The sequence below is a fragment of the Pelodiscus sinensis genome, chromosome 1 (assembly GCF_052426305.1).
Source record: "Pelodiscus sinensis isolate ZL-2025 chromosome 1, ASM5242630v1, whole genome shotgun sequence".
Lineage (NCBI taxonomy): Eukaryota > Metazoa > Chordata > Testudines > Trionychidae > Pelodiscus > Pelodiscus sinensis.
Window position 1 is genome coordinate 55,917,099 of NC_143052.1, and position 27,115 is coordinate 55,944,213.

The 27,115-nt window shown below is 39.8% G+C and overlaps 1 protein-coding gene across 5 annotated transcripts in view; it reads right to left on the reverse strand.

The window, feature by feature from the left end:
- Positions 1-12,973: 12,973 nt before the first annotated feature.
- The window catches only part of ADAMTS20 (ADAM metallopeptidase with thrombospondin type 1 motif 20), a 192,368-nt gene continuing 178,226 nt past the window's right edge, over positions 12,974-27,115 (reverse strand). For all 5 annotated transcript variants that reach the window (XM_075930234.2, XM_075930240.2, XM_075930230.2 and 2 more), the window contains 9 exons: positions 25,338-25,508; positions 23,832-24,032; positions 23,578-23,707; positions 23,322-23,416; positions 23,141-23,235; positions 22,611-22,744; positions 21,358-21,449; positions 17,309-17,413; positions 12,974-14,652 (listed from right to left, as the gene is read on the reverse strand). In XM_075930234.2, coding sequence (XP_075786349.2) covers positions 14,563-14,652; positions 17,309-17,413; positions 21,358-21,449; positions 22,611-22,744; positions 23,141-23,235; positions 23,322-23,416; positions 23,578-23,707; positions 23,832-24,032; positions 25,338-25,508 — 1,113 coding nt within the window. In that variant the 3' untranslated portion in view covers positions 12,974-14,562. The remainder of the gene's footprint in view (positions 14,653-17,308; positions 17,414-21,357; positions 21,450-22,610; positions 22,745-23,140; positions 23,236-23,321; positions 23,417-23,577; positions 23,708-23,831; positions 24,033-25,337; positions 25,509-27,115) is intronic.

A 27,115-nucleotide genomic window follows, 5' to 3' on the forward strand; every position in this document is an offset into this window, starting at 1 on the left:
CTCTTGATGGTGCACATTAGTCACAAATATGCTGCTTCCTAACTGTACACCAGTTATAAGTGATATCTAGGCATGAAGAAAAAGGCAGCTGTTCTTTGATTTAACATTGAGCAGTGTGGTATGTTGGATACCATGGCTGCCTGTTTCTCAATAGTTTAGTCTTGTCAGCAGAAATTCACATGGAATTTCCACTTCAATGTGACTTGAACTCTTAAGTTTTGGTAGAATTTGGACTGCTAATTTTTCCTGTATAAGACCATTAGTGGTTCACTACTCTATGTCATCAACTCTTTGCAGGCCACAGCTAACATACTATTATCTGTGAAGAATATAATGTAAAATTTCAGACAAAAGTTTTTATAATCTTACTGCTCATCCTGATCATTGTGAGATGTAGGTACAGGTGTCATGCAAGTTGATATATTAATTAAAAATATGTTTTAAACCATATAACCAAGGAGGGTTGATTAAACAAGATTTTCCTAAAAAAATATTGACTTACCTGCCTTCCTAGATCGCTGATGTAGATTAAGCAAGATAAGCCAAATACAATGGCAATGTATTTACATTAAGTCAACAGGAACCGCCAAGCTGACGGAGGGGAATGTCAAATCAACTAAAGAAGATACTGGGGTCTGAACTCCAGGAAAAAAAGGCAATGAGTACTGGGGAAATAGAAGGTGAAGCAAAAAGACACTCAGCCATTTCACTGAAGAATACTCATGGCAGAAGGGAATGATTTATGAAAATTCTGGAGCCTGATTTGACCAAACAGAAATCTGTGAACAGGACATTGAGGGTGGGAAATCAGTTTTTATTTTGTTTTGTTTTGGTCAATCTTTTCTACTTCCTTTCGAGATAGGAAACAAAGAATAGGAAAACAGTCCATATTCAGAATGGAGAGAGGTTAACAGTGGTGTTTCCCAGGGATCTGTACTGAGACCAAACCTATTCAACGTATTTATAAAGAATCTGGAGAAAGGGGTAAAGAGTGAGGTGACAAAATTCTCAGATGATACACAGCTACTCAATATAGTGAAGTCCAAAACAGTCTGGGAAGAAATACAAAGAATTACAAAGGGATCAACAAAATGTCCCATGAAATTCAATGTTGATAAATGCAATGTTGGAAAACATAATCCCAACAATACAATAAAAAATGGTGACTAAATTATTCGGGACCAGTCAAGAAAGATGTTGGAATAATTGTGAATAGTTTTCTGAAAACATCCTCTCATTGTGTGGCAGCAGCCAAAAAACCTAACAGTATGTTGAGAATCATCAAGAAAGGAACAGATCATGAAATAAAGAATATCATATTGCTTTACATAAATCCATGGTGCACCCCGTTGTTGAATACGGTGTGCAGATCTGGTCACCCATCTCAAATAAGATACACTGGAATTGGAAAAGGTACAGAAAAGGGCAATAAAAACGATTAAAGGTATGGAACAGCTTCCATATGAAGCAAAATTAATAAAACCAGGACTTGTGAGCTTGGAGGAGAGATGACCGAAGGGGAGTATGACTGAAGTCTATAAAATCATGACAGGTGTGGAGAAAAGGAAGTGTTTACTCCCCATAACACAAGAATGAGGAGTCACCAAATGAAATTAATAGGTAGCAGGTGTAAAATGAATAAAAGGAAGTATTTCTTCACAAAACACACAGTGAGCCTGTGGATGGCTAACCTCTTTCGATTTAGACTCAGAATAAGCTACACAATTTGCGTAGCGCAAATTTGCGTAGCTTATTCCAACTGAAAGATTTTGTCTAGACTTACTGTTGGTGTGACCCAAAATAACCATTCTTCTGTTCTTCTGTATCACCTTCCTCTAAAAGTTTCCTGCAATATAAAGTCTGAATACCTCATGTTACTACTTGGAGTAAAAAACTATGAAAATTGCGCTAATGTATCCTCTTTATCTCATAAGTTACAAGCAGTAATTAGATTGAGGGGAAGTTGGAGTTAATGCATTTTTCTTGCAAAAAGAACAATACATTTAAGACAGAAAAAGATGATGATAATAGAAGAGGAAAGGGCTAAATGATATGAAACATTCATTAAAAGTGATACCAATAGTTTTGATGTTCATATAAGATGGAAGCCTTCCTAGATGTTCAAAAGAACAACTGAAGCTTCTGTTTTCTTTTCATGGGCAGTTAAATAGACCTTACAGAGAACTTTTTCTGCAAGGAATTTTAAAAACAAAAACAAAAACAAAAGACAACAAAATGTTCTGCCTTGGATTTTATTGGCATAAATTCCAATTGGGGTACCAGACTGCTAAAGTTTAAATTATTTCCAATTTTAGAGGAACAATTCAGGATGATAAAGTGGTCCTGAATGTCATAATCATAATCAATGTACTTTCCAAAGAGATGACTCAAATCCAAATATGCTTTCATCCTATCAAGCATCAATACCAGGAATCACCAGTTTTTTGCATATGGAAAATTCATTAATTTCTTTGACTATCCCTTCCTTGTGTAAATCAGAATGAAAAGTTAGACCCTTTCAAAAAGAATCTTTCAGTGTTCACAAATGCAAGATTTTTTCCTGAATAAAACAATGATTTGCATAAAATCAATAACTTATTTTATTGAACCCCCCCTCATAATATCCCCCTTAGTTCCCCTACAGAGTTATCCCCCTTACAGCTTGAGCTTTCCCTGTGGTATTTGTTTAACTGTACTAATAAGCTTTGAAAAAATACATATGGGCTAAAAAAATCTTATTGTGGGAACAGCGAAGAACCACAAAAAAGGAAATGTTTGTGTATTGCAAAGAAAAAGGTTCTGGACTGCTGTGCAGAATCAAATAGAAGGCAGCTGGATATATGCGCAGCTGTTCATGTTTAAGGACAGAATACAGACATAAATATGACCAGAATGCTTTGCTTTGGTGCTACAATATTTTTATAAACCCGATTCAAAGGGGTATCTGTCATAACTGAACACAAGGAGAAATGTATCAGAAACAGAGCACAGACGCCTTTCTCTACAGCCAGGATAAACAAAACCAATGAGAACCTCTCAAGTTATGAACATATAAAATAAATCTCATTGTGCAAAAGAAACCCCTCTTATTTATCTGAGATGATTCAGTGTCAAATATTTGGCCCACAAGAGATAACTTTTCTGTTGAACGAAATACAGAAGGTGGGGCTTTTTTTTTCTTGTCTGACTGCTATTAATCACTGTCAGCTATCTGTCTGAACTGAAGCTAATATTTCCAGGAAATAGCTCTTTTTAACAGCAGCATCCTGCTACATCTATGATCTGTTTGGCTGGTGTCCAAAGCACACCAGTAAGAGAGCCTGACTGGCTAGCTAATTAAGACATGGGAAAAAATGAATTCCTGCATGATTAATTTGCAGTGAGGTCCATCCTGAGAGTCACAAAGGCTCAAGAAAATGTGGAGATGTACCAGAAAAAGAGCAAAGCTAGCCTTCCACTGAGGTTATGGGACAGGAAACAGCAAACTTTCCCCCAGATTCACAACTGTGTGATCTAGAGCAAATCATTTAGGGCCAGATACTGCCACCCTTCCTCACACTGCATAGTATTTTTGTACGAATCAAGTGAGTAAGGTACTGCACAACCTGGCTACGTCTACATTGGCAAGATTTTGTGCAAATACTTTTAACGCAAGAGTTTTTACATTAAAGTATTTGCGCAAGAGAGAATCTACACTGGCATGTGCTTTTGCACTAAAGATGTGCTTTTGCGCAAAAGCATCCATGCCAGTGTAGATGCTCTCTTGCGCAAGAAAGCTCCAATGGCCATTTTAGCCATCAGGCTTTCTTGTGCAAGAAATTCACATTGCCTGTCTACACTGGCCTCTTGCGCAAGAACAGTTGTGCAAGAGGGCTTTTTCCTGAGCGGGAGCATCATAGTTCTTGTGCAAGAAGCACTGATTTCATTAGAACATCAGTGTTCTTGCGCAAGAACTTGTGGCCAGTGTAGACAGGCGGCAAGTTTTTGCGCAAAAGCAGGAGCTTTTGCACAAAATCTTGCTAATGTAGACATAGCCCCTGAATGTGGGTATCAGAATCAGGTCATCCATCTCCCAGGACTCAATTTCCTGATCTATAAACTGGGAATAAGTAACTACTGTGTTGTGGGAGGGTTTTTTTTTTAAATGTTTTGATATCCTTTACTGGAATGCAAGTGGAAAGTGGGGGTCATTTGTTTACATAGGCCATACAAAACTATAGAGAAGCTTTGGAAATAGTCCAAAAGTTGATTATAGCAACGCCCCTATTGTGATGCTGTTGTTTATGGCATTGATCCTGGATAGTTTGAAAGATCTGTCCAGCTCTGTGTCCACTTCACTAGATCTAACCAGATATTTGGACCAGAGACTAATTAAATTTTTAATTAATGGAACTAAATTAAATTAGAAGGCCAGTATTGAAGAATAGGATAGCTTTGACCACCCAGCCCTTATGGTGGTGAGTCCCCATCTCCCCCGTGCCTACCCATGGGAGTGGGGAAGTAAAGAATCCATGAGGACCCAAAGGCCCACAAATGGCAAATGAGAAAACAGATTAAATACTATGGAGCAAAGATTAAATAATCGGCAAACCCCTACGGGCAGTCCGATCAGTAAGAGATTTCTTCCCTACAGGGAGAACCTCTCCTGGCCACACTGTGCCACTCAAAGATTCTAAATATGCACCTGAAGACACTGTGGTAATCAAACACCCCAGTTTAAGAATGCAAACCCGCGTACTGCACTCCTACAAGGGAAAAGGAGTCTGGACAACCTTTTAAATAAGGCTGCAAAGGAGATTTGGATTATTTTTTTAAAGATGGGAGATACAGAAGATGCTTGTATGCATTTTGTAAGGGAATAAGTCACGGATAGGTCGCAAGATGCGTTGTTTATCTAAGGCCAGGTCTACACCAGGGGATAAGTTTGAATTAAGATACACAATTCCAGCAACGCTAATTGTGTAGCTTGAGTTGATGTACCTTAATTCTAACTTTGGCACCCCCATCACAGCAGGAGGTCAACGGGAGAAATGCTCCTGTCATCTTCTCTTACTCCTCATGAGGAGCAGGAGTACCGGCGGTGATGGGGGTGCCCTCAACATCTGATTTAGTGGGCCCTTATTAGACCCATTAAATCAAATACCAGAAGATCAACCTCTGGAGCGTCGATCCATGAGTAGGTATAGATGTGGCATCCATAGGCATGGGGCCTCACAGATCCCATTGGCTGCAGTTAGGCATTTTCAGCCAAGAAGAGCTGTGAGAAGTATAACACTTTATTTACATAAGTTCTAAAGTTTAAAGAGTTGTTTGCTTAACCCAGTAAATAAAATTGAGAAGCTAGGCTGAGAACATTCTGTCTCTATGCCATGGAGTGAAAAAAACCCTCCACTATCTGTAGAAGCTCATCTTGGCTATTCAATTAACACCTGTGCACATACTCTCATCCTCCTGCCCATACATTAAAATACTAAAGATATCCTCTGCAGAACCTTGGATTTGGCTTATTGTGAACTGTACCTGCAGTATTCTGGATCAGATTCTCAGCTGCATTGTCATATGTTTGCACCACACTGCTGACACAAAGTGCCTGGAAAGCAGACAGAGCTGGCCAGGTATGAATTCACTTAAGCTGTGATGCTCTCAGCTGACATAGATCCAGTGAACTCAGTGCCTGTGCCACCTGTCACATGAATAAATGGCTGCAGTATGTAGATGTGTGAAGAAGAAGGAGTATAAACCAGAGCTATCCCCATGTGGCATACAGTCCTCAAGGGCTGTTGCCAGATGGTGCTGTTTAGAGCAGTCCTTAGACAACCTAACTACCAGATTCTAACTAGTGACTTTTTTGTGGCTTTGGAGTGTGTGAAAGGCAAGCTTTTTCCAGTTCAGTCTGCCTCCCTATATCTAACAATAAGGAATGAATGCTATTACTTCCACCAGAACCAATATTTCATAGCTGCGTAAGAAGGGGAGTTCACCACCTCAGATGTTGTTCAGTATTATTGTCTCAATTTTCCCAATGGGAAATCTTGAGATGCAGTGATGTGAGATGACTTTCTCATAGTCACAAGGCAAATCAGTAGTAGAAAGCTTCAGAGGGGTGGCTGAGTTAGTCTATAACTGGAAAAACTTAAAAAACAACAAATAGTCTGATCAGTAGTAGAGTTAGGAATGGAACCCAGTACTTTCCATTAGCTACAATATCTATATAGCCACTATATCTATATTTTCCTTCCACTGAAAACTCAATGAAGCAAAGAATGAGGACCCATATTTTCAATACAAGTAGCCCAGTCCTTCCTAGGTTTACATGTACAGTGTGTGTGTGTGCGTGTGTGCGCGCACGCGTGCACACATACTCCTACACATAAATACATGCACAAACATCATAGCTAATATTGTGTTTGGTTTTTTCTTTTTGTTGTGCCATAGAAAAAGGAGTTATAAAACGTTTTCGACAATTTTGTATTGATATTCTTTATTTATAATCCATGCAGAATGGGTGTGTTTTAGGTACTCTCAAAGCACATTAGACCTTACTGACTTGGAGCATTTAGGGCTATATTCAGCTCACAATGAAATTAATGGGATTTTTCCAGAGTTCAATGGGAGTTGGATATGGTCTTTAATAAACAATATGAAAAAAGTCTGTCTCAGCAAAAGCTTAATAGCAGATACTGTAATGAGGTTCCCTTTTACAGAAAGATGTTTTTTACACAAATGTGGCAGCACATTTACTGGGTCAGGAGGTAGAATTATTATAAAAAATTAAACCTGAGAGAGACTTGCAAATTATGAACAAAGTCTGTAGTCTCACAATATTTTTTGCATGTCAAATGATTCAGGCATTTGGTCACAGCCCTGACTGAGGGCGTGAAGCCATCCTGACTTCCCGAGCTGTGCCTGAGAAGAGCCGGGAAAGGCAAATTTCTTTCTTTTTCATGTGGTCATTCAGCTCTGCTGGGCTGCACATGGGTAATGGCATTGTGACTCAATGTAGTCTTCATCCCTGTCAGTTTACTTTTTGGAGTTATTGTTTTGGGGGCAAAAGGATCACACACAGACATACACTTTTTATTTAGTGATTTAGGGAAATATTTTCAAAATACTTTCTAAACTTTACAACTCTGTTTTTGTATTAGTATTTGGCCAGTTTGTATATTTTAACCTTAGTACCAAAAATAAAGATATAAAATAAATTGTCAAAGTAATGTACAGGTATTAGATTGTTCAATATTTCACTTACTATGGCTATGCCTGCACTCCCATGAACCTACACTCCCTGTTCCAGTTGTCTTGGGTTTGTGGGGCTTGAGCTGTTTAATTGAGGTGCAGATTCCTGGTCTGGGTTTCACCTTGCAGGGTCCTAGAACCTGGGCTTTGACCTGACCATGACTGTTTGTATCACAATTAAACATCCCCACAGCCTAAGGCTGAGTCGCACAGGCCAGCTACAGGTTTTTAATTGCAGTTTACCTCAAGTTGTCAACCAAAATTGTCTTGCTTTCCAACCAACATACATGTAGTTTATCGTGTATAACAAACAGCCACAAGATGGAGCTCTGCAAACAGCATGTTAAGAAGGTTTTTATCATATGGAACACAGATTTGGCTTTAGATTGTGGTATACATTTAGTATGATGTCAATTAAAGGAATGAAAACATAATACTATAGAAACGATCCACAGTTTTCATTTCAGTACACGAGACAACAAACATGAACAAATATATCAATGATATCAAGTAGCCAAATTCATCTGTGCTATTCACTAACCTGCATGTGGCCTTTAAATACTGGTTAGATAAAAAATTAGTTAGTTTGCAATAGAATGATTGATGAAAACTCCTTTGCCTCCCATATGAATCAAAATCCTAACATGGGGAATTCATGAAATGCCAGAACAATGAAGTACATTCTCCCTAACATTTGTGCTGAGGCAGACAGAGAAGCATAAAAGTCATGCTCCACTGAACAATTTATTATTTTAAAAGTATTTTCAATGGAAAGAGGAAAAGGAATACATTCAGCCCAAGCAGAATGACAAAGAGCTATTTAATCACTGTCAATATTGCAACCACATTAAAACTCTGCTTATGGCATGAGTTTGATGTTGAAAGTCTAAACAAAGACAGTTTGAAAAAGATGTAAGGATGGACTCAGCACCCATAGAGCTGAACACTGCCCAGCACCCAGAAGGAGATTTTTATTCCTGAAAGGGCAAGGATGGGGAACCAACCAATTTCCAGCCTTCCAAAAAAATTGCCCAATGAGAGTATGTCTACACTACAGCGTTATTTCAAAATAGCTTATTTCAAAATAACGTGTCTAGACGCAAAATGCATTTTGAAATAGCGTTTTCCTCTTTCGAAATAATGCGTCCACACTGATAGGATGCTGAATTGAATTTAAGACTGGCTGGAACCTGTTCTGGCAGGGTATCAGGTCAGGAGTTACCTTGTGTGGCTGCTGCCTGAGGCTATCTGAGACCTGTGCTTAAAGGGACCCCCCCCCCCCCCGGACAGCCGGTTCTAAGGTTTCCCTGCTTGCTTGCCTACCTCGCTGAGGGACAGCAACACATTTTTTTCTCTGCGTGCTCTGGTTGCCCTCATTCAGGACACCACAGCACTCTGCAGCATGGAGCCGAAGCCGCCCCTGGGCACACTGGTGCTTCTCCTGGACGTGTTGCTGTGAGCCTGGCAGCATGTTCTGCAGGTAGTAACAGTCTACCTGGTGTGCCCCACTGGGGGGTTGTGCCTCATTCCTCCCTTACGTCCTTCCACTTTCCCCTCCCTAACCCCCCTTCCTGATGTACAATAAAAGACACATGTTCATTACAACAAAGCCTCTTTATTGAACAATACTGGGGTGGGGCTGGGGAATGAAACTGAGGTGAGACTGGGGGAAGAAGGTAGAAGAGGGGAGGAGGGAAGCTGGGAGAGGGGAGGGGGAAACCTGGGAGAAGGGAGCTGTCAGGGGGAAGCAAGGGGAGGAGAAGCTCAGGGCTCAGGGTTGGGGGTCTCGGCGGCCCAACTGTCACCCAGCACCGCAGGTGTGGGGGCCGCAGTGTCCCTGGAGGTGTGGGGAGGGTGGGGAGGGAGAAGTGGGAAAGGGAGAAGGAGTGGGAGGAGGAACGGTAGCTGGGGAGGCAGGAAGGGCTGGAGCAGCAGGCGGCAGCAACCTCTGCCCCAAGGTCGATGATCACCTGGGGGGTACGGACCGTCCTACCCCCACGATGCAGTCCACGGCATCAAATTAGGGGCAGGGGTCTGTGTCTGCCCCTGGTTGGGAGCTGCCCCCTATGGCCCTGGCATATGCCTGCCACAGCTCCTTTATTTTAGGGAGCTTTTGGGTTCGCATGTGGCCGTTGGTGGCCATACTGGCAGCCATCACCTGTAGACAGTTGTGTTCCTCCATTTAGTGTGGAGATCATGGACATTGGTGGCAATCCCCAAACCTGAATTAGGTCCCTGATCTCTGCACTGGACTAGACAGGAGCCCACCTTTTCCGGCCCCTGGCAGGCTCCTGGGAGCTGGCAGACTGGTCCTGGGGAGCGGTGGAGGGCTTGCTGGCACTGGCTGCCTGGCTCATGCTGGGGCCACTGGAACAGGTACAGCCACTCCTGGCTCTGGGGTGGCAGGCTTGATCTGGCACAGGCACTGTGGCCAGAATCTACCCCTTTAAGGGCTCCGAGAAGGGGGGGAGGGAGAGGAGTTTTCTTGGTTGTTCCCAGAATGGCCACCAGGGCACCCTGGGAAGGGCTGAAGGCCCCCTATTTCGAAATAAGCATCTACACAGCACTTAGGCCGTGTCCAGACTCAGGGGTTTTTTCGGGAAAAGTAGCCTTTTCCCGAAAAAACTTCCCCTGCGTCCAGACTCAAGCCGCGTTCTTTCGAAATTATTTCGAAAGAACGCGGCTTTTCTTTCGATGGCGGTAAACCTCGTTTCACGAGGAAGAACGCCTTCCTTCGAAAGTTCCTCTTTCGAAGGAAGGCATTCTTCAATGTAAAGAGGCCGTCTTCGAAAGAGAGCATCCAGACTCGCTGGGTGCTCTTTTTCGAAAAAGCGGATTTCCTCTATCGAAAGATCCGCCTGCTGTCTAGACGCGATCTTTCGAAAGAAGCCTGCAGTCTAGACATAGCCTTATTTTGAAACGGCAATTTCGAAATTGGTACTATTCATTGTGGAATGAGGTTTACCAATTTAGAAATAAGCCCTCTGCTATTTCGAATTAATTTCAAAATAGCGGTTTGGCTGTGTGGACGCTAGTAAAGTTATTTCGAAATAACTTTGCTGTGTAGACATACCCTAACAGTTGAGAGAGCATGGCTCAAAGCCCTGCCCCCAGTATATAGGGAAGGGAAGGAGCAGGAGTTGTATCCCAAAGCTGCACCCTTCAAAGATTTGGGGTGGCCATCAGCTGCAAATCCAGTCAACTTCCCTTCTTACTAAGACTGACAGAACATCTTCTCTTATTCTCTTCCTGCACCAGAAACAGGAACATATGGATAAAGAGTGAAGGGCAAAAAGCATTTAAGCTACTCTTCTTCTCCATTTCCCCTGCCTGAATTAGAGCAACCTTAGGACTGCTTGAATTTGGTTCTGCTGCAACAGCTTTAGTATAGTGTGCTCCAATAACATCTCTTCTGCCTCTTACCTGCCCACAGTACATTCCTTACAAACTGGAATTTGATTAGTGCAACTGGATCCAGCATAAGGAGGCTTGACACTGTGTAATAGGGATCAGGGTGCAATCATGAATTTGCTCCATAAATTAGAAGATATCTTGAGGTTGTGCTGTTACTTGACTAAAATGTCAAGCTGCACAGTAAATTTAATAACTTTGATTTTATTTCCCATCATTAAGTACATTGGAAAACTGCAGGATCTCATACCATGGTATGGCAACTATAGGCAAATTGATACTTAATGGTGACCATTGTAGTGTAGCATTATAGACAACACACTTCTGTTGAAATTGCTAGTATCAGCTAGTGGGGCACTTTCAAAATTAAACAATTATAAAGCTTTAAAAACTAAATTTGCATTCCCAAATTAACAATATGATTTTATTGTAGTGTATTAAAACCCAGAGCATATTAGAAATCTAATTCTATTTTACATGCCTTCTGCCATCTGGCTGTTTTTAGTGGCTATGGTCTGCTCCCCAACTGGAACTGCCTAATTTCTGGTCACATCCTATCCAGTCCCAGCCCTTCTCTTCTTGTGGATCACTGTGCTGAGGAACAACTTCCTTGGAGCCCTGGGGAGGGAGATACACTGCCGCTGAGGGAGCTGCCTGTCTCCCTGTCTGCACTGGAAGAGTGAAGTCCGGGTGGAGAGGGTCACCTCTTTACAATGGTCAGGCAAAATCTGCCAGTATTATTGGGTAACATATATGTGGGCAATAATACATTAGCATGAGTCTCCGGTGCTAAGCTCTATAGGCTACATTCACAAAGGAACTTTTGTCACCTAATTGCCACTTCATACACCTAAGTTCTAGATTTCAGTGCCACTGGGATTCATAGAACCCTCACTCAACTGCCTGCTAATCCTTCAGGTGCCTAAACCTGCTCGGAGCCTAAATGTTGGTGTTAAAAGTTCCCTTGGTGCATGAATTTCTGCTGCACTGTATCCTCTCTCTAGCTATCCAGCTTTCATAAGCCCTGGAACGAGTCACAATTCACGGGAAGACAGACACTCTTTTGCCTATCTCACATGCAGGGCCCGATCTTGTAGGCACACTCTGAGGATGTCTAACTCCACACAAAACAGGCAGCAAGAGAAGCTCCCATGACACCTTTACCCAAGAGTGAAAGTGTGCACCCAGGATATGGGAGACCCCCCCCCCCATTCAAGTCCCCCCTCTGCCTGATGAGACAGGATTTGGACAGAGAGCTGCCACCTTTCAGGCAAGTACTCTAACCATTAGCATATGGGATATGCTGATGTAAGGGTGCCTCAGCATCTCCTGGTGAAGTTGTTCTACTCTGAATAAATAAATAGGCATTGGCTACTGGGGCTCCCACCTCTGAGGTAAGTGCCATACCCAAATAATTTCCATTCTTCTCCCTGATTGGCTTCTTGCAAGAAATGCCATAGGCCCCTGACTTCAGGAGAGGGTTCATCTGAGAATCCCAAGAATAAGTAGATTTCCCCTAATAGCCTGGATTTAGACACTGAACTCCCTGGCAGAGCACGGATTAGGACACACCCTCCCGGTGGCTATCTTAGGCAGCTCCCTGCTCAGCATGCTGGCTATTATGAAGCCCAATCTTAGGTGCCCATCTCTATGGGTGGGGGGTGAACTCTTGTGTTGGGGAGGTTTGCCTGCAGACCCTGTCCCTTCTGCCAAACTCCCCTGCTCTCCACATGACAGAGCCCCAACCTCCCACTTATCTCCCTCCTCAGGAGTCGAGACTCCTGTGATTAATCTTAATCAACCAAAGATTGGTATATGGAGGACTTCTTAATAAAGCAGCATCATACCCTCTTGCAGGATTGGGTCCTTAGCATAATCCTAACACCACAATATTAATTCTACAGAAAAAAAGTAGTGTAAAATCTTTCCACCATTAAAGTTTCCTGTAACTCTGATACTAGGTTCTTACATGTATGAGCTTTAAGCACACAAGATTAGTGGAATCAGGCATGAATCAGGCAGAATCCATGAGACATGAATACAGTTCTATAAACAAAGGAGTTTTTTATGAAAATATTTTTAAAATTAATCTCACTACACACTGTTGATTTCTACATTTGTCTTCCAACTGGCTGCATGGTAATTATTTCAGAATTGAGCTATATTTTGTATTTTGTTTAAATGACGTTAGGAGATTTATCTGTTCTGAAGATATACAACAGCTTCATTATTTTTGGGACATTGTACTATATTTCATTTTGAAAAGTATACAAAAATACTCAAGTGTCAATCACACAAGCATATTTATTATATAAATATTTTAAATTACATTTTAATTATAAACGTAAACATTTATAGGAAAATAGTGTTATATATTTCTTATTCATGTTTACAACTAGTATAAGGCACATAGTGCAAAAATACTTTTCTGATACAGAGATCACAAAATAGTCATCTACATGTGTTATCTAAAAAGCAACTGCTTAAACATTTGTGGTACAATATAGGCTTTCAGTAAAAGGTATTGCTAACTTGATTAACACGTTGTGGGTAAAACTAAGATATAGCTGCCATATGACCTACCAGTTCTCACTGGCATATAAACAGGTATTTGGTTTAAAGTTGAAAAATGCCTAAAATTATCTAGTACATAATGTGTGCTATTACTCACATATAAAATCTTATTTTGAATACCTGAGAATTTACCTGAAACAGGCTATCTTTATGCTCTACTTATTTCTGCACTTCTGGAATAATTCTAAACAATAAATCAAACTTCTAGATCATTTCTGAAATTTAAAAGTTTCCCCCTATACATTTAATTTTTCTATGAGAAAGCACTTTGTAAGAGTGTGCATTTCAGTTGCATTGACCTCTGAAAAATAAAACTACACTTCTCAAAAATGTGAACTGTGCACACTTTGCTTCCTGCTTTCCCTTATTGAACCCAGAAGTTTCACTGAGATCAATGGGAATTCTGGCTGTAGTGAAAAAGGGAGACAAGATAGGGCATTTGTTAAACTTCAATGTCTGGAGAATCTGGACAGAGGAAAAGTAAAAATATATATTTGTATGATTGCATACTAAATTGCACAACATACACAATATACTGCTTTTACAATATACACAGCTGTGTGAGAGGTAGGCTTTGAAAACTAGATTTTCAAACTATGATGTGTTTCCTTATTTTATTTTCTTATACCCACAACAAACTTTGTTTTGATGTTTAACATTTTTCATGGAGACAACAGAGGTTGAACCACACTTTCCAACACTAAGACTACTGTTTGAGCACCACAAAAAGAAAGAGAGAATGTTTTAATGACATAGAAATGAAAAAAAAAGCCCTATAGAAACTGTATCAGGAAAAAGTATATTGGTGATGTACTCTTCTGATGTAAATTGTTGACAAAACATAATTCCCAACAGGTTTCATAAAGCTGAAAGTAGTTGAAATTATTAGTTGACTTCCTGTGTCAACAACCTTCTTTTATTTTTACATTTTAATATGATTGATAACAAAATCAGCACAGTATATGCATTTTACTGTACATTGTACAATGAAGTGTACTGATTAGTTGCAGGTACAGTATTACAATTATGGTCCAGTTTAAGGTGTTACCAGTAGTAGTAACATCAGTGCAGTTTACTTTATTAGCTTGTATATACTGTACATTGATTGAATACCTCTTTATTAAAACCTGAGGGTTTATGATTGTGGATTATGCACTGTTAGCCCATCAATAAATGATTAAACAATGATATACATCCCTGAACACTGATGAAAATGGGAAGGAATTCTTAGTAGTAAATTAACTTCACAGAGATGAATGACCAAAATAAATAATAGCACCTAATATCTGCACCAGAAAGAGAGATTCTCCTGCTTTTGATGTTCTTACCACCTCAGAGCTTTTACTGTATTTGAAGTTGGAGACCAATATTTGTGTTTGGAACACATTTTCCGCAGAACCCTCCACATCTTCCATATATTTTAGTACCATCCTGGAAATTAGAGAGGCAAAAATAGCAAAAGCTCAGTCAAGAGAAACTACCATAGGATACATCTACACTGCAATAGTATTTTGAAATAACTAGCGCTATTCCAAAATAACTTAGTCTGCGTCTACACAGCAGACAGTTATTTCAAAATAGTGTCAAAATACAACCTCTCCCCGAGTCACGAACGAGTTACAGACCAAATACTTGGCCATAAATTGATTTGTTCATAACTTGGACCCCACTGAGTTACATAGCGACCGCGCTGTTCATAAGCGCAGGTCATGTTTGTAACTTGGGGACCGCTTTTACGACCGCTCCATGGGAGCTTTGGTCAGAAATGCGAACAGTCATAACTCTACTGTTCGCAACTCGGGGACCGGCTGTACTGTTAAGCTGAAGGACTTCTTACTTTGACTCCTGTAACCCTCATTGTATGAGGAATAAGGGAAGTCAGAGGAAGAGTGCTGTATTTCGAAATAAGTGCTGTGTAGATGATCTCTGTTTCGAAATAAACTGTTTTGAAATAAGTTATGCAATTACATAGCTCAATTTACGTACCTTATTTTGAGTTAATCCCTGCAGCTTAGACTCACCCATAGTTACACAAACAGTATAATAAAATATTGACTCATCAGAACCTTTGACACATCCCACTGAAGACTATCAAATTAACTTGAACCCCTAATAAACATGTCAGGTTTGTCTACACAGTGTAGCAACATACGCCAGAGGGCTGCAAATTGCAGATACTCTGAAGTTTTGCACTCAAAGAGCATGTCTACACAGCAGGGTTTAACTCAAAAAAAGCTACACAAATTGAGCTATGTCAATTCCATAGCTTATTTCAAAATAGCTTATTTTGAGTTTTAGTGCTGTCTACACAGCACTTATTGGCTTTGTCTACATTGGCCCCTATTCCGTAATAGGGATCCTAATGTAGCACTTGGGAATAGGCAAATCCGCGGGGGATTTAAATATCCCCCGCGGGATTTGCATTTTCATGGCTGCCGCTTTTCTCCGGCTTGTAGATAAGCCGGAGAAAAGCGCCAGTCTGGACGCGATCCTCCGGAAAATAAGCTCTTTTCCGGAGGATCTCTTATTCCTACTTGAAAGTAGAAGAAAAGCCGGAGAAAAGCGGCAGCCATGAAAATGCAAATCCCGCGGGGGATATTTAAATCCCCTGCGGATTTGCCTATTCCCAAGTGCTACATTAGCATCCCTATTACGGAATAGGGGCCAATGTAGACGTAGCCATTTTGAAATAGAGCACTCTTCCTCTGACTTCCCTACTCCTCATGAAATGAGGGTTACAGGAGTCAGAGTAAGAAAATAAATCCTCCAGCTTGACAGTATTTTGACATTCTGTTGAAATAACTGCTGGCTGTGTAGACGTGAACTATGTTATTTCAAAATAACGCTAGTTATTTCAAAATAATGTTGCTGAGTAGACATAGCCAAATTAACCTTGCTAATGCCCTCTAAAAAGTTTCTAGCATGTGTTAACTTAGCACCATTTTAGACAGGACTTTACCAATGTGCAATAGGTACCTATTAGCACAGGTGTCAGCTTCCTCCTTGCCCCAGAGGTGCTCAACCCTATGCCCCATTTCCACTCCAATCCTTTCCAAATCCCCCACTCTGTCCCATCTCTTCCTGCTCCTGCTCGTGCTCCACCCCTCACTACACCTCTTCCTTCAAGGCCTCACCCCACTACTTTCCATCCATGTTCTGTACCATCCTGCCTCTTCACCACCTCTTCCTGACCATTTCCACCCCTTTCTAACTACAATTTGAACCTCTCTAGTCTAGCACTCTCTGGTCCAGCAACATCCATGGTCCAGGAAGATTTTAGTTAGCCAGATGTTCACTTATCATGGGCATGGCCAAGTTTCCTGTTGCAAATTCTCTGGTTCAGCAGCAGTCAGGTCCCGAGGGTGCTGGACTAGACAGGTTCAACCTGTACTCCAATCCCTAAAGTGTTCTACAATGTATAGCCCTCTTGCCGTGCAGTGTCATGCTGAGTAAAAAGTTCATAACTTTTTCACCAATATACATTGTGTGCCCTCAGAGATAACAAGGCTAACTGTGCAATGTTAGAATGTACTGCAAAATAAATAATAATATATGTCCCATGTGGCTATCTGACAATTAATTAATTTATGGAAAACATTGTATGGCACTAATAGTGAATTAACCTATGTGTATTTTATATTATTTGCCCTAATGCTCTTTTGGGTTTTTTGCATTAATCTTGTTGTAGATAAAAGATCTAGGAGAATTATGCACAGTAAATATCATAAAAAATATTTATCACTTGGATATTGCCTCTGTATCATATTAAAACTTTTATGGGAAAGCTAGATAGAAAGAAACTACTTACTTAGGCTGGCATATTATTAGGAGGACAGGAGTAAAACACTCTTAACTCTTATGAAAGATGACATGAGATCTTCAGTGACCATAAGTTGTCAGGTCTCAGCATTATATATAATCTCCTCAAGCGTGGTCGTGGCTGTGAATATCACTTTGTTTCAGCAATGACTGAGATCAAAGAATGGTACCTATTGAATCACTGCCATCACTTCCTACCGCTCTGCAGTACGGGTTTAGGTCTCTAACTCAAGTTAACAATGGACAAAGAATATAAAGGATTACTTACTTGGGATTTGTGTATATCAACAGTTGCATAATTGCCCTGAGCAATCCATCTAGCTGTATTGGATAGCCTCAGTCCAGTGCCTGTCAAATTAATGCTAAACTGCCCCTGTCAAGAAAAAAAATCCCAAAGTACAGAGCTTATGTACAAACTTAACAGTGGCACATTAGAAAATACTAACTAGAATATTGCATTGTAACTTTATGTTCCATACTGAATGTCACATTGCTAAAGTAAAAATATTGTAGAAAGATCTACGTTAGCACACACCAACATTTTGCTGTATTTCGTTCACTCACCATTTCTTATAACTGCAAGCACATGATTATTTTAATATTTTCACTCTTATAATAATAAAAATTAGGTTCCATCAAATACTCAGACATTTTGTGATATTTTCAGATAGTTTTTGCAAAAAAATTAATTATGGACAAAAGCAATGATGATGAGTTCAGTTTAGATTAGAAAAACATCCAAAAGTTCTGAAAATTATTAGAAACATAAGCATTTTTCATCAAGAAACATTGCTGGAATTCTGGCACAAACAGTTTTTTGTGTGATGCTTGCAGTAATTTCTGATTTCCTGGGCGTGGGAAGTAATGCTAAATAATACCAAGTAGCGTAATAATTACAATAACATATAATATAACATCAATTATCACAATAATCAAATAACAATTCTGGCCAAAAGCCAGACATTTTGAGGCATAAACAAAAACAAATTTCAAAAATACTTCAAAATTATCGGAATTTCTGAAAACCTCAAACTTTTTGGATGTGGGTTTGCGTTTTCGGTTTGATTTATATTTCATCTGAACTGATTTGTTTATTATTCCTAAGTGACATCTCATAATTTTATTTCAATTTGTGTATTACAAATGTGCAGACTTACCAGAATGAGGCTTGCCTTCTTAAAGATAGACAAAGTGGGTGAAATAATATCTTTTATTGTACCAAACTCCGTGAGTGAAAGAAACAAGCTTTTGAAGCTTTGAAGAAGAACTCTGTGGAGATCAAAGCTTGTCCTTTCACCAAGAGATACTGATTTAATAAAAGATAATTATTTTGCCCACCGTCTTTCTCTCATATCTTGGGACCAACATGAAACAACTGTTTCTTAGAGATAAAAAATGTAAACTGTGTTCTGAACTTTCTGGAGCTATTTTGGCAGGATCTTACTCTGGAAACTAGAAATGAATCTTTCTCTCCTACTCATAGCTCTCAGACTTTTTCAAGTGAAGTATCCAATCAGATTCCTCACCCTATTATAAAAGTGATAGCTCACTCTTCTGTGCTTACTTTAGGCCATGTCAACACTAAACAGTGCCGTCGACTAGTTCACCTACTCAAATAGTGTAGGTAAAGTCAACGTATTCATGGTGGTGTCTGGCATGCAGTAGAGTCAGTGGGGTCTGCTATCCCATAGATGTCAGCTACTCTTCTTAATTTGGAGGAGTACCAGCATTGATGGGCTTGTGCTCAAAAATCGATTTATCACATCTACGCAGATGCGGTAAATCGACAGCTGGTGGACCAGTTGCTGCAGCATCAATCCACTGTGTAGTACACACAAGACTTACTACTTAATATACCTCTTAATAAAAACATCTAATATATACACAAATATTTAAATTAAATTCACTGCTAGATACAAAGTTTTACAATAAACTCTATTTCAAATAATTGCATTGATTGCAAAAGCCCCTTTTATATGCAAACCCATATTTAAAAAAATAAATGAAGGACTTGAAATACACTTTAAAACAGACAATATGTTTGGAACTAGAAACTATACCACACCTTTTCCAGTATATTTTTTCCCACTTTATAAAATAAATGGTGACACCAAAGACAAGTTGCAGAAATTGAATAAATTATATTAATACAATACTGTGGTTGAGCTTTTAAACAAACATGTTAGTAAATACTCTGTGTGTGTGTGTGTGTGTGTGTGTGTGTGTATACACACTGTACACAGAGACCATGCTAAAACTTGCTTCCCTTAGTCGCCAATAAGAATTTTGCTACTGATTTTAATAAAAGCTAAATCAAACCCGTACTAAATATGCTTGTTTTAAATTATGATTTTGAGATTAGTACTATGCAATCTAAATCTTCATCTACTCTGGTCATACTTCATGAAACACTCTTTTCTATTTTAATGTTTTATTCTTTTGCCAAAATCGAACATGGTAAACATATGTACTACTTCCTGTTGGGTACTGCCATCTAGGCTTGCCAGAATTTTTATTTTAGCTTTTAAAATATTAAAACTCAAACTGTCAACATCACATATGATTATACAAATAAATATCCTTAGATCAACAAATCATTCCTGGTTTTCTTATTGATTCACTAGTCCATTTTTAACAAACTTAATTGTAATACCTAATCATTGGATTTTTACTGACTTTTCCTGAAATCAAATCCTTCCAAGTCTAGTTTTAAGGTGTAAACCTTTAAGTGTTCATGAGATGCCTATAATTTGATAGTAACCAAGCTTTATCAAAAATAAATCACATACAAAGGACTGTAGGTACTGTAGGAAGAGTTTATTTCAGAGTTCTAGTGATGCATATACCCCATTCAAGCTTCACTATTGTTACTTATATAAATGCTCAAAACATGTCATAAAAATTCATCTCTTGTTGTATTGCTTGGTATAACTTATTTTCTGTATGTTTTTATGCCTCATTGCTCTTTTATTTTCTGACTCATAAATGGGTGCACTGGCACATAATGTTGCACAGGTCAGATACTTCTTTGAGACCAAAGAAGCAGAATGTATTCATTTTATGGCATGCAACATCTGGAGAAAATTAATGCAAATGGACTGCAGTTTATTCCACAATCATAGGCCTGCAGTATTCCACAAAGTAACCTCATCCACAGTAATGTCATGTTGCAGAAATAAATGAAAGTAGCATGTGTGCAATTACACTGATGACACAGCAGTTGCCTGTCATGTATACTATTCAGACTTGGGAACAGGTTTGAAAAGCTTTACATAGGAAGTGATGCAAATGATCTAGACAGAGACCAGCAGCATTCCTTCAAGGTATCTCAGTAAAGAAATATATTCTCAATTAGCTTTCACCACTGGTGTAAAGAAATGCAGTTCAAAAGAGCTGTGCCTACCTAGGTCAGTAGTGGACTTGGTTCTCAGATGTATTTATTTTTCAGTATCCAGTGCTCGGAAGCACCTGTGAGAATTTTTGGTTTGTTGATTTTTGGTTTAATTTTCTGGTTATGGTATTCTGCTGCTGGTCTTAGGACCGCAGATGATATTTGGTGTCTTGGGATGCCCCACTGTATCTGCATTTATCAGATATCTTCTCTTTCTCCACAGAGGTATTTCGATATGTTTCAGGAAATCTCAAGTGATAGACCATTAATGCAACTCACAACACAGGCTGGGAAGTGTTCTTTTGCTGCTGAGTGGCCAATGACTGACTCATCTTTAAGCTTTGCCTTGCAGCTCTGACACACTTTATGTTAATAAATGTCTCATGCCATCTGCATCACAGGAGCAGAGAAACCAAGAGAAAATACAGGGAGAACAAGAGTTGGCTGATACTGCCTTCCCAAAAGGGATCTAAAGAAGAGGAGAAGAAAAGTAATGGAGAGGAAAAGAGAAATGTACTGGGGCAACAGCAAGGGATAAGGGTTGGAAAGAGGGAGTAGGAGGACATTAGAAAGACACGTAAAAATTTAAGGAGTACTTCATAACAGAACAGCAGTGCAGGAGGCAGGAACACAAGAGAGCAATAGAGGATTGGGTATTATACATGGAACAGGAACATGAGGGTCAACAAAGGAGACAACTGTCGGGAAAACAATTTCAGGGAGCAAATGTAAGGGAGCAAATGTAAGGGAGCAAATGTAAGGGGCAATGGAACAGAAGAGAAGAGAGAAAGAAATTAGTAATTATGGTTGCATATTTGTATACAGCCTATTGAGCGTACATCAGAGCCTATTGCATCTCCCAGTGGAGAGCTTTAATAAAATGGAGTTTTTCTTAAGTGTTCATTTAATAAAAAAATTATAAATACCTGTGGGCATCTGGCAGCACTATAGCAATCTCCAGCTGTAGCAAAAGGAACAGCCCTCCCAAATATCGTCTGAGCAAACAGAAGGTCTGTAGCTGTAAACAGATATGACAAGTATTTGGCACTGGAATGGTTGCAATATGCACAAAGAAGCAAAAATATTACTGCAGTAAACTGTTTCCATGTAAAATTTAATTGGCTTATTTAATTAAATCAATGTTATAGTAACAATGTTGTTTCACAGATTCATAGATTCCAAAGTCTGTCCTCCTATACAACACAGATCATAGAATTTCCCTCAAATAATTCCTAGTACCCAAGGCCTACAAATTGAGAAATAACATATTTGATTAATGAAAATATTCCCACTAAATTATAAAATGAAACACACTTAGAAGCACAGTAGGCCCCTGTCCATTGGCTACATGCCTTTCTGGAAGATAGGCTTTAGTCAAACAACTCATTGGGTTCTAAAAAGGGGAAGGCAGGGCAAAATTGGTATGTGATATCCAGGAGAACAAACTAAATTATCTTTTGGTTCTATCTGATCTTAATATTTATAAATTGTGCTGAAAATAGAGATTATTTTAAATTTTAAAAAAATGTTCTGTAATGGGAGAACAAATACAATTGTTTGATTTTTGTAGGAGTTTCATAGACCTTTTACATTCTAAAATTCCAGTAAATTTGGGTATTCTTTAAAGTGTTGATGCCATATGAATGCATATAACCTGACACATTCATTAAAAAATAACAATAAACCACACACCACACTTCCTCTCCCCCCCATATCTCCAAATTTAGGGCTAGAGTTAATAGTTTTAATGAAAAGTACTAATATACAGTGATTCATCCTCCTACTTCCTTTCTCATCATCCTTTTGTTCAAGATCATCACCAATTTATCAAAAACAGAAATCTTGTGCCTCGACAGCCCCTTGAACATATCTCTTGATTTGGAAAATATATTCATGTAATCTGCTGTAGGAAAAGCCTTAGTTCTGCCCTTGAGAAACACACACATATAGATTATGCATGTGTATTAAAGTTAGGAGACACTCATAAAAGCTTAAGGTTTGAACTTGTGAATTTCTGTGATTCATTCATGGAATTGCCATTGAAATTAAGAGTATTGTTTGTGTAGAAATAGCACAATCAGGCCCTAAATTTCCATTTATAGTAGTTACTATCATTTACAATTCCAACAGAAAGGTCATAATACATAGATTTCTACAGTAATAATATATAAACACTTACTTTTAATTTGAAAAGAGATTATATCAATTCTTATTTTGCTAAAAATAGTGCGTCCAGCTGCAAGGTAGTCATTTCTGCATGCACAGTCTTGCCTTCTACTTCCATTAAAAGGACACACATATGGATTTTGTAACCTGAAATACAATAGTTTGGTTTCTATTTTGCTACATTTTTTAAAGTAGCATCATACTGAAAAATAATCAACACATTTTATATTAGAAACAGAATATCTTACAACAAATATTAAACAGTAGAATCTTTCTACAGTTGGGCCAACTGCAGCACTGCTATAACCATTTCCATTGAAATAATAAAAGATGATCGGTATAGTCAATTAGTGCAGTTACACATAATTTTGGTAGGAAAGAATATGTACGTTAGTGATGTATATTTGTATGTCTACCCCGTTAAACATTGGGCCCAAAATATATTTCTGTGTATGTGTTACCATAAAGGAAAACTTAGATTTATAGTTTCAAAATGCTGATAACATTTCATAAAGTAAGACTTTAAAAACAAGTTTGTTATACCTGTATCCATATACTTCAGAAAAGTTGTCTGCTTCACCTTTAACCAGGGTTAAATATTCTCTGGGATTCTCAAACTGCATCCCTGAACAATAAATCTACAACCGAAAATATAACCCTTATTATTATATAATGACAGTTTTGTTTTACAACCCATCCCTTGCAATAGAAATGTTAATAGTACCTTTATCAATCTTCCTTTAACGTTAAGTAAATATTCACCATCCTTTCTAATCCCCTTTTTAATCTGGATTTCTTTGCAGCTGGTGAAAGCTTCACCTTAAAAATGAATGATTGAACCATATCAATATTTCATGAACTAAGAACTGAATTTCAGCAGCTATAATTGTGTTGCAAAGATAATTTATTTTACCATATTTAGATAAATACAGCAAGAAAGCATTTAGTCCACTACATAATCATCTATGTCGATTACTTACATTCTTTTGCATGGCAGATCTTTCTTTCTGCTGGTTTTAAACGTGACAGGCACAAGCTACTGGATAACCCATTTTCAGTCAGGCATTCTACTCTTCTTTCCTTTATTCCCACGCCACAGGCTACTGAGCACTACACAAAGATAGCAACCAGATGTTCAGAAGAAAACAAATCATGACCATTGCCAATATATTCATTTTGAAAAAGTTTGTGTTTGAGGAGACTGTAAAGTTTTTGCTTGCACATTTATACTCACTTTGCTCCACTTCCCCACCTTCCAAGTAGCTGCTTGTAAACACCCCCTGATGTTGCACTTATACATTTGTGGGGAAGGTATTATTGGGCAATCTCGGTATGGTACCAAGCGAAGACCATAGGCATGATTATTCCGAATAGTGTGGATTCCCGCACAGTATGTGATCCTTTGCCGGTAATCAAGCCCACAGTTGGCTGAACACTGAAATAAATAACAAAAAACATTCAAAGAGGTAGCCATGTTAGTCTGTCTCAGCAAAAACAATGAGGAGTTTTTGGCAAAATTCATGGCAAAAATCTCTAAAACAAAGTGGCTGCTGCAAACAAGGAGGAGTAAATTGATGGGAGGGAAAAAGCTTCCTTATCTTCCTGCTGATGCCACTTAACTCCATCACAGATCCTCCTATTTCTTTACCCCCTGAACTCTACTCCAGAGAAGTGTCACATAAAGATGATGAGAAACTGAGGGTATGTCTACACTACCCCGCTAGTTCGAATTAGCGGGGGTAATGTAGTCATCCGCAGTTGCAAATGAAGCCCGGGATTTGAATTTCCCGGGCTTCATTTGCATGAAGCCGGCCGGCGCCATTTTTAAATGCCGGCTAGTTCGGACTCCGTGCCGTGCGGCTACACGCAGCAAGGACTAGCTAGTTCGGAACTAGATAGTGTGGAACGAGGTGTACAGCTAGTTCGGATTAGAAGCCTAATCCGAACTAGCTAGTCCGTGCCGCGTGTAGCCGCGCGGCACGGAGTCCGAACTAGCCGGCATTTAAAAATGGCGCCGGCCGGCTTCATGCAAATGAAGCCCGGAAAATTCAAATCCCGGGCTTCATTTGCAACTGCGGATGACTACATTACCCCCGCTAGTTCGAACTAGCGGGGTAGTGTAGACATACCCACTGAGTCTAGACCTGGCACCCTCCAATGATCACAGTACTCAACCATACTCCAGGCCCACAGTGCAGTACAAGAGCAGTGGGAGGAGGGGGTGGATCTGGAGAGCTTAACAACTGCCCCTCTTGCCTCTGCCCCCAGGTATCAGAAAATACCAACCCATCAGTACCCCCCCCCCAAGGGTGCCATTTTGGGAGAACATGGAGGGTAGCAGCCTGACTATCAGGGAGCAAGGGGAAAGTACCCTTGTATTTGTTTAATAACTCCTCTGCCCCCTCTCTTCACCAGCCAGGAGTGAGAGACATGCACGGAATCCAAGTACTTTCCCCTCGCTCCCTGATAGTCAGGGGAACGGGAAAAAAAGTAAGCTGCACAGCTGCTGTCCCCCCCCCCAGCTTTCCTGAAACGGGGCCCCTGTTCCTCCCAGAGATGTAATTGTAGAACATGGCTAGAAAGGACTGTGGTCTTGGTATCACAACAAAAAATCCTGGTTGATGTGAAGATTCCATGTGGAAAAAATTTAAAATATTTTTTACAACCAATGAACAATCATATTAATATTTTCTGATATACTAGGTAAATGGAAATTTGGTTAGCAACATGATTAATTTACCTGTGATAAATCTCCTGTAACAACAACATATTTACAGGGAGTGATCCTGCATTTTTTGATTGATGGAGGCTTTGTGGCAGGATCGCAGAAACTTTCATTTACTTGGATCTTGTGTTCATCCACACACTTGACCTTCCGGCGTGTTTCCTTTTTCCTACATGATGCTGAGCACTGAATACAACAAAAACAAATTACAGTATTTCCATTTAAAATAGTCATTTAGGGTATGTCTACACTACCCCGCTTGTTCGAACTAGCGGGGTAATGTATGCATACCGCACTTGCTAATGAAGCCCGGGATTTGAATTTCCCAGGCTTCATTAGCATAAGCGGGGAGCCGCCATTTTTAAATCCCCGCTGCTTCGAACCCCGTGCAGCGCGGCTACACGGGGCTCGAACTAGGTAGTTCGGACTAGGGTGCCTATTCCGAACTACCGGTACACCTCGTTTCACAAGGAGTAACGGTAGTTCGGACTAGGAACCTAGTCCGAACTACCTAGTTCGAGCCCCGTGTAGCCGCGCTGCACGGGGTTCGACGCAGCGGGGATTTAAAAATGGCGGCTCCCCGCTTATGCTAATGAAGCCCGGGAAATTCAAATCCCGGGCTTCATTAGCAAGTGCGGTATGCATACATTACCCTCCTAGTTCGAACTAGGAGGGTAGTGTAGACATACCCTTATAGAACAAATCTCTCTTGATGGCTGCTATGGATAAATTAAACCTTGAAATAGAAACATCTTGTGAAACCAGTTATCTATTTCAATACAAACACCCGATGCATCCAAACCTTTCACTTTCTTCTCAAAGCTCAGATATTAGCACTTATATGAAAAAATAAGAATGTATAATTACATGCCTGCATTACATGTAAAGTGAGCCAGAGATTAAAATGAAGAAAATGGCAGGGCAGTATATGGGGTAAGATCAAAATGACTCCTCTGTATGAAAGGATGATAAGAAACAATAAACATTCAACTAACATAGGCTGGGTAATTTGGTCTTCAGAGATAGAATATCTTGCAAATGTTTAGTTATATAAAAGTTTTGAAAAAATGAATCCAAACTCTACATTAGTAACCATTAATACTGGATTTAGGCTATGTCTACACTGGGAAGGTTTGACGACAAAAGTGCTGTCAACATGCAAATGTTGCCAAAAGTGAAAACTGGCCAAACCAGTTTTTCTGCCTCAAATTGTCAATATTTCCTGGCCACATAGCTGGCATCCTCTCAACAGATAAGAGCAAAGCAATGTGGGTGAGCACCCCGCAGTGCAGTGTTGTGGGAAGGCAGAGGTGATCATTGTGCTTCTTGAGATTCCCTCATAGCTATGTGAGTTCTCCATGCTGAGGAATGTCACAGCAGTCTTTCCAGTCCTCCCCCTGCAGCAGCAGTCTGCCTGTTGCTGTGTTCCTAGTGCAGGTCAGAACAGAAGCATTCTACTTGTTTGTTCTCCAATGGAGCAGCCCACTTAGCTGTCAGATACTCCCTGGAGCTTTGAAAGGGGGGAGGAGCATCTGCCTGCAGGGCAGCAGAGATCATAAAACATTGAGCACAACTATCAGGGAAGGCATTGTGGGATACTGGCGGAAGCCGGATCTCTCAACAAAACAAAGAGCAGAGTCCACTTTGTCGACAATAAAAAGAGGGAAAAGAACAAAATTCTCTTGTGCGTGTTTTGGTTTTTTTGTCACTGGGTGTTTTTCCCCAACAAAAGTCACATTGTAGTGTAAACGCTCTCGCAATTTTGTTGCCAAAAGGCAGTTTTGGTGAGATGA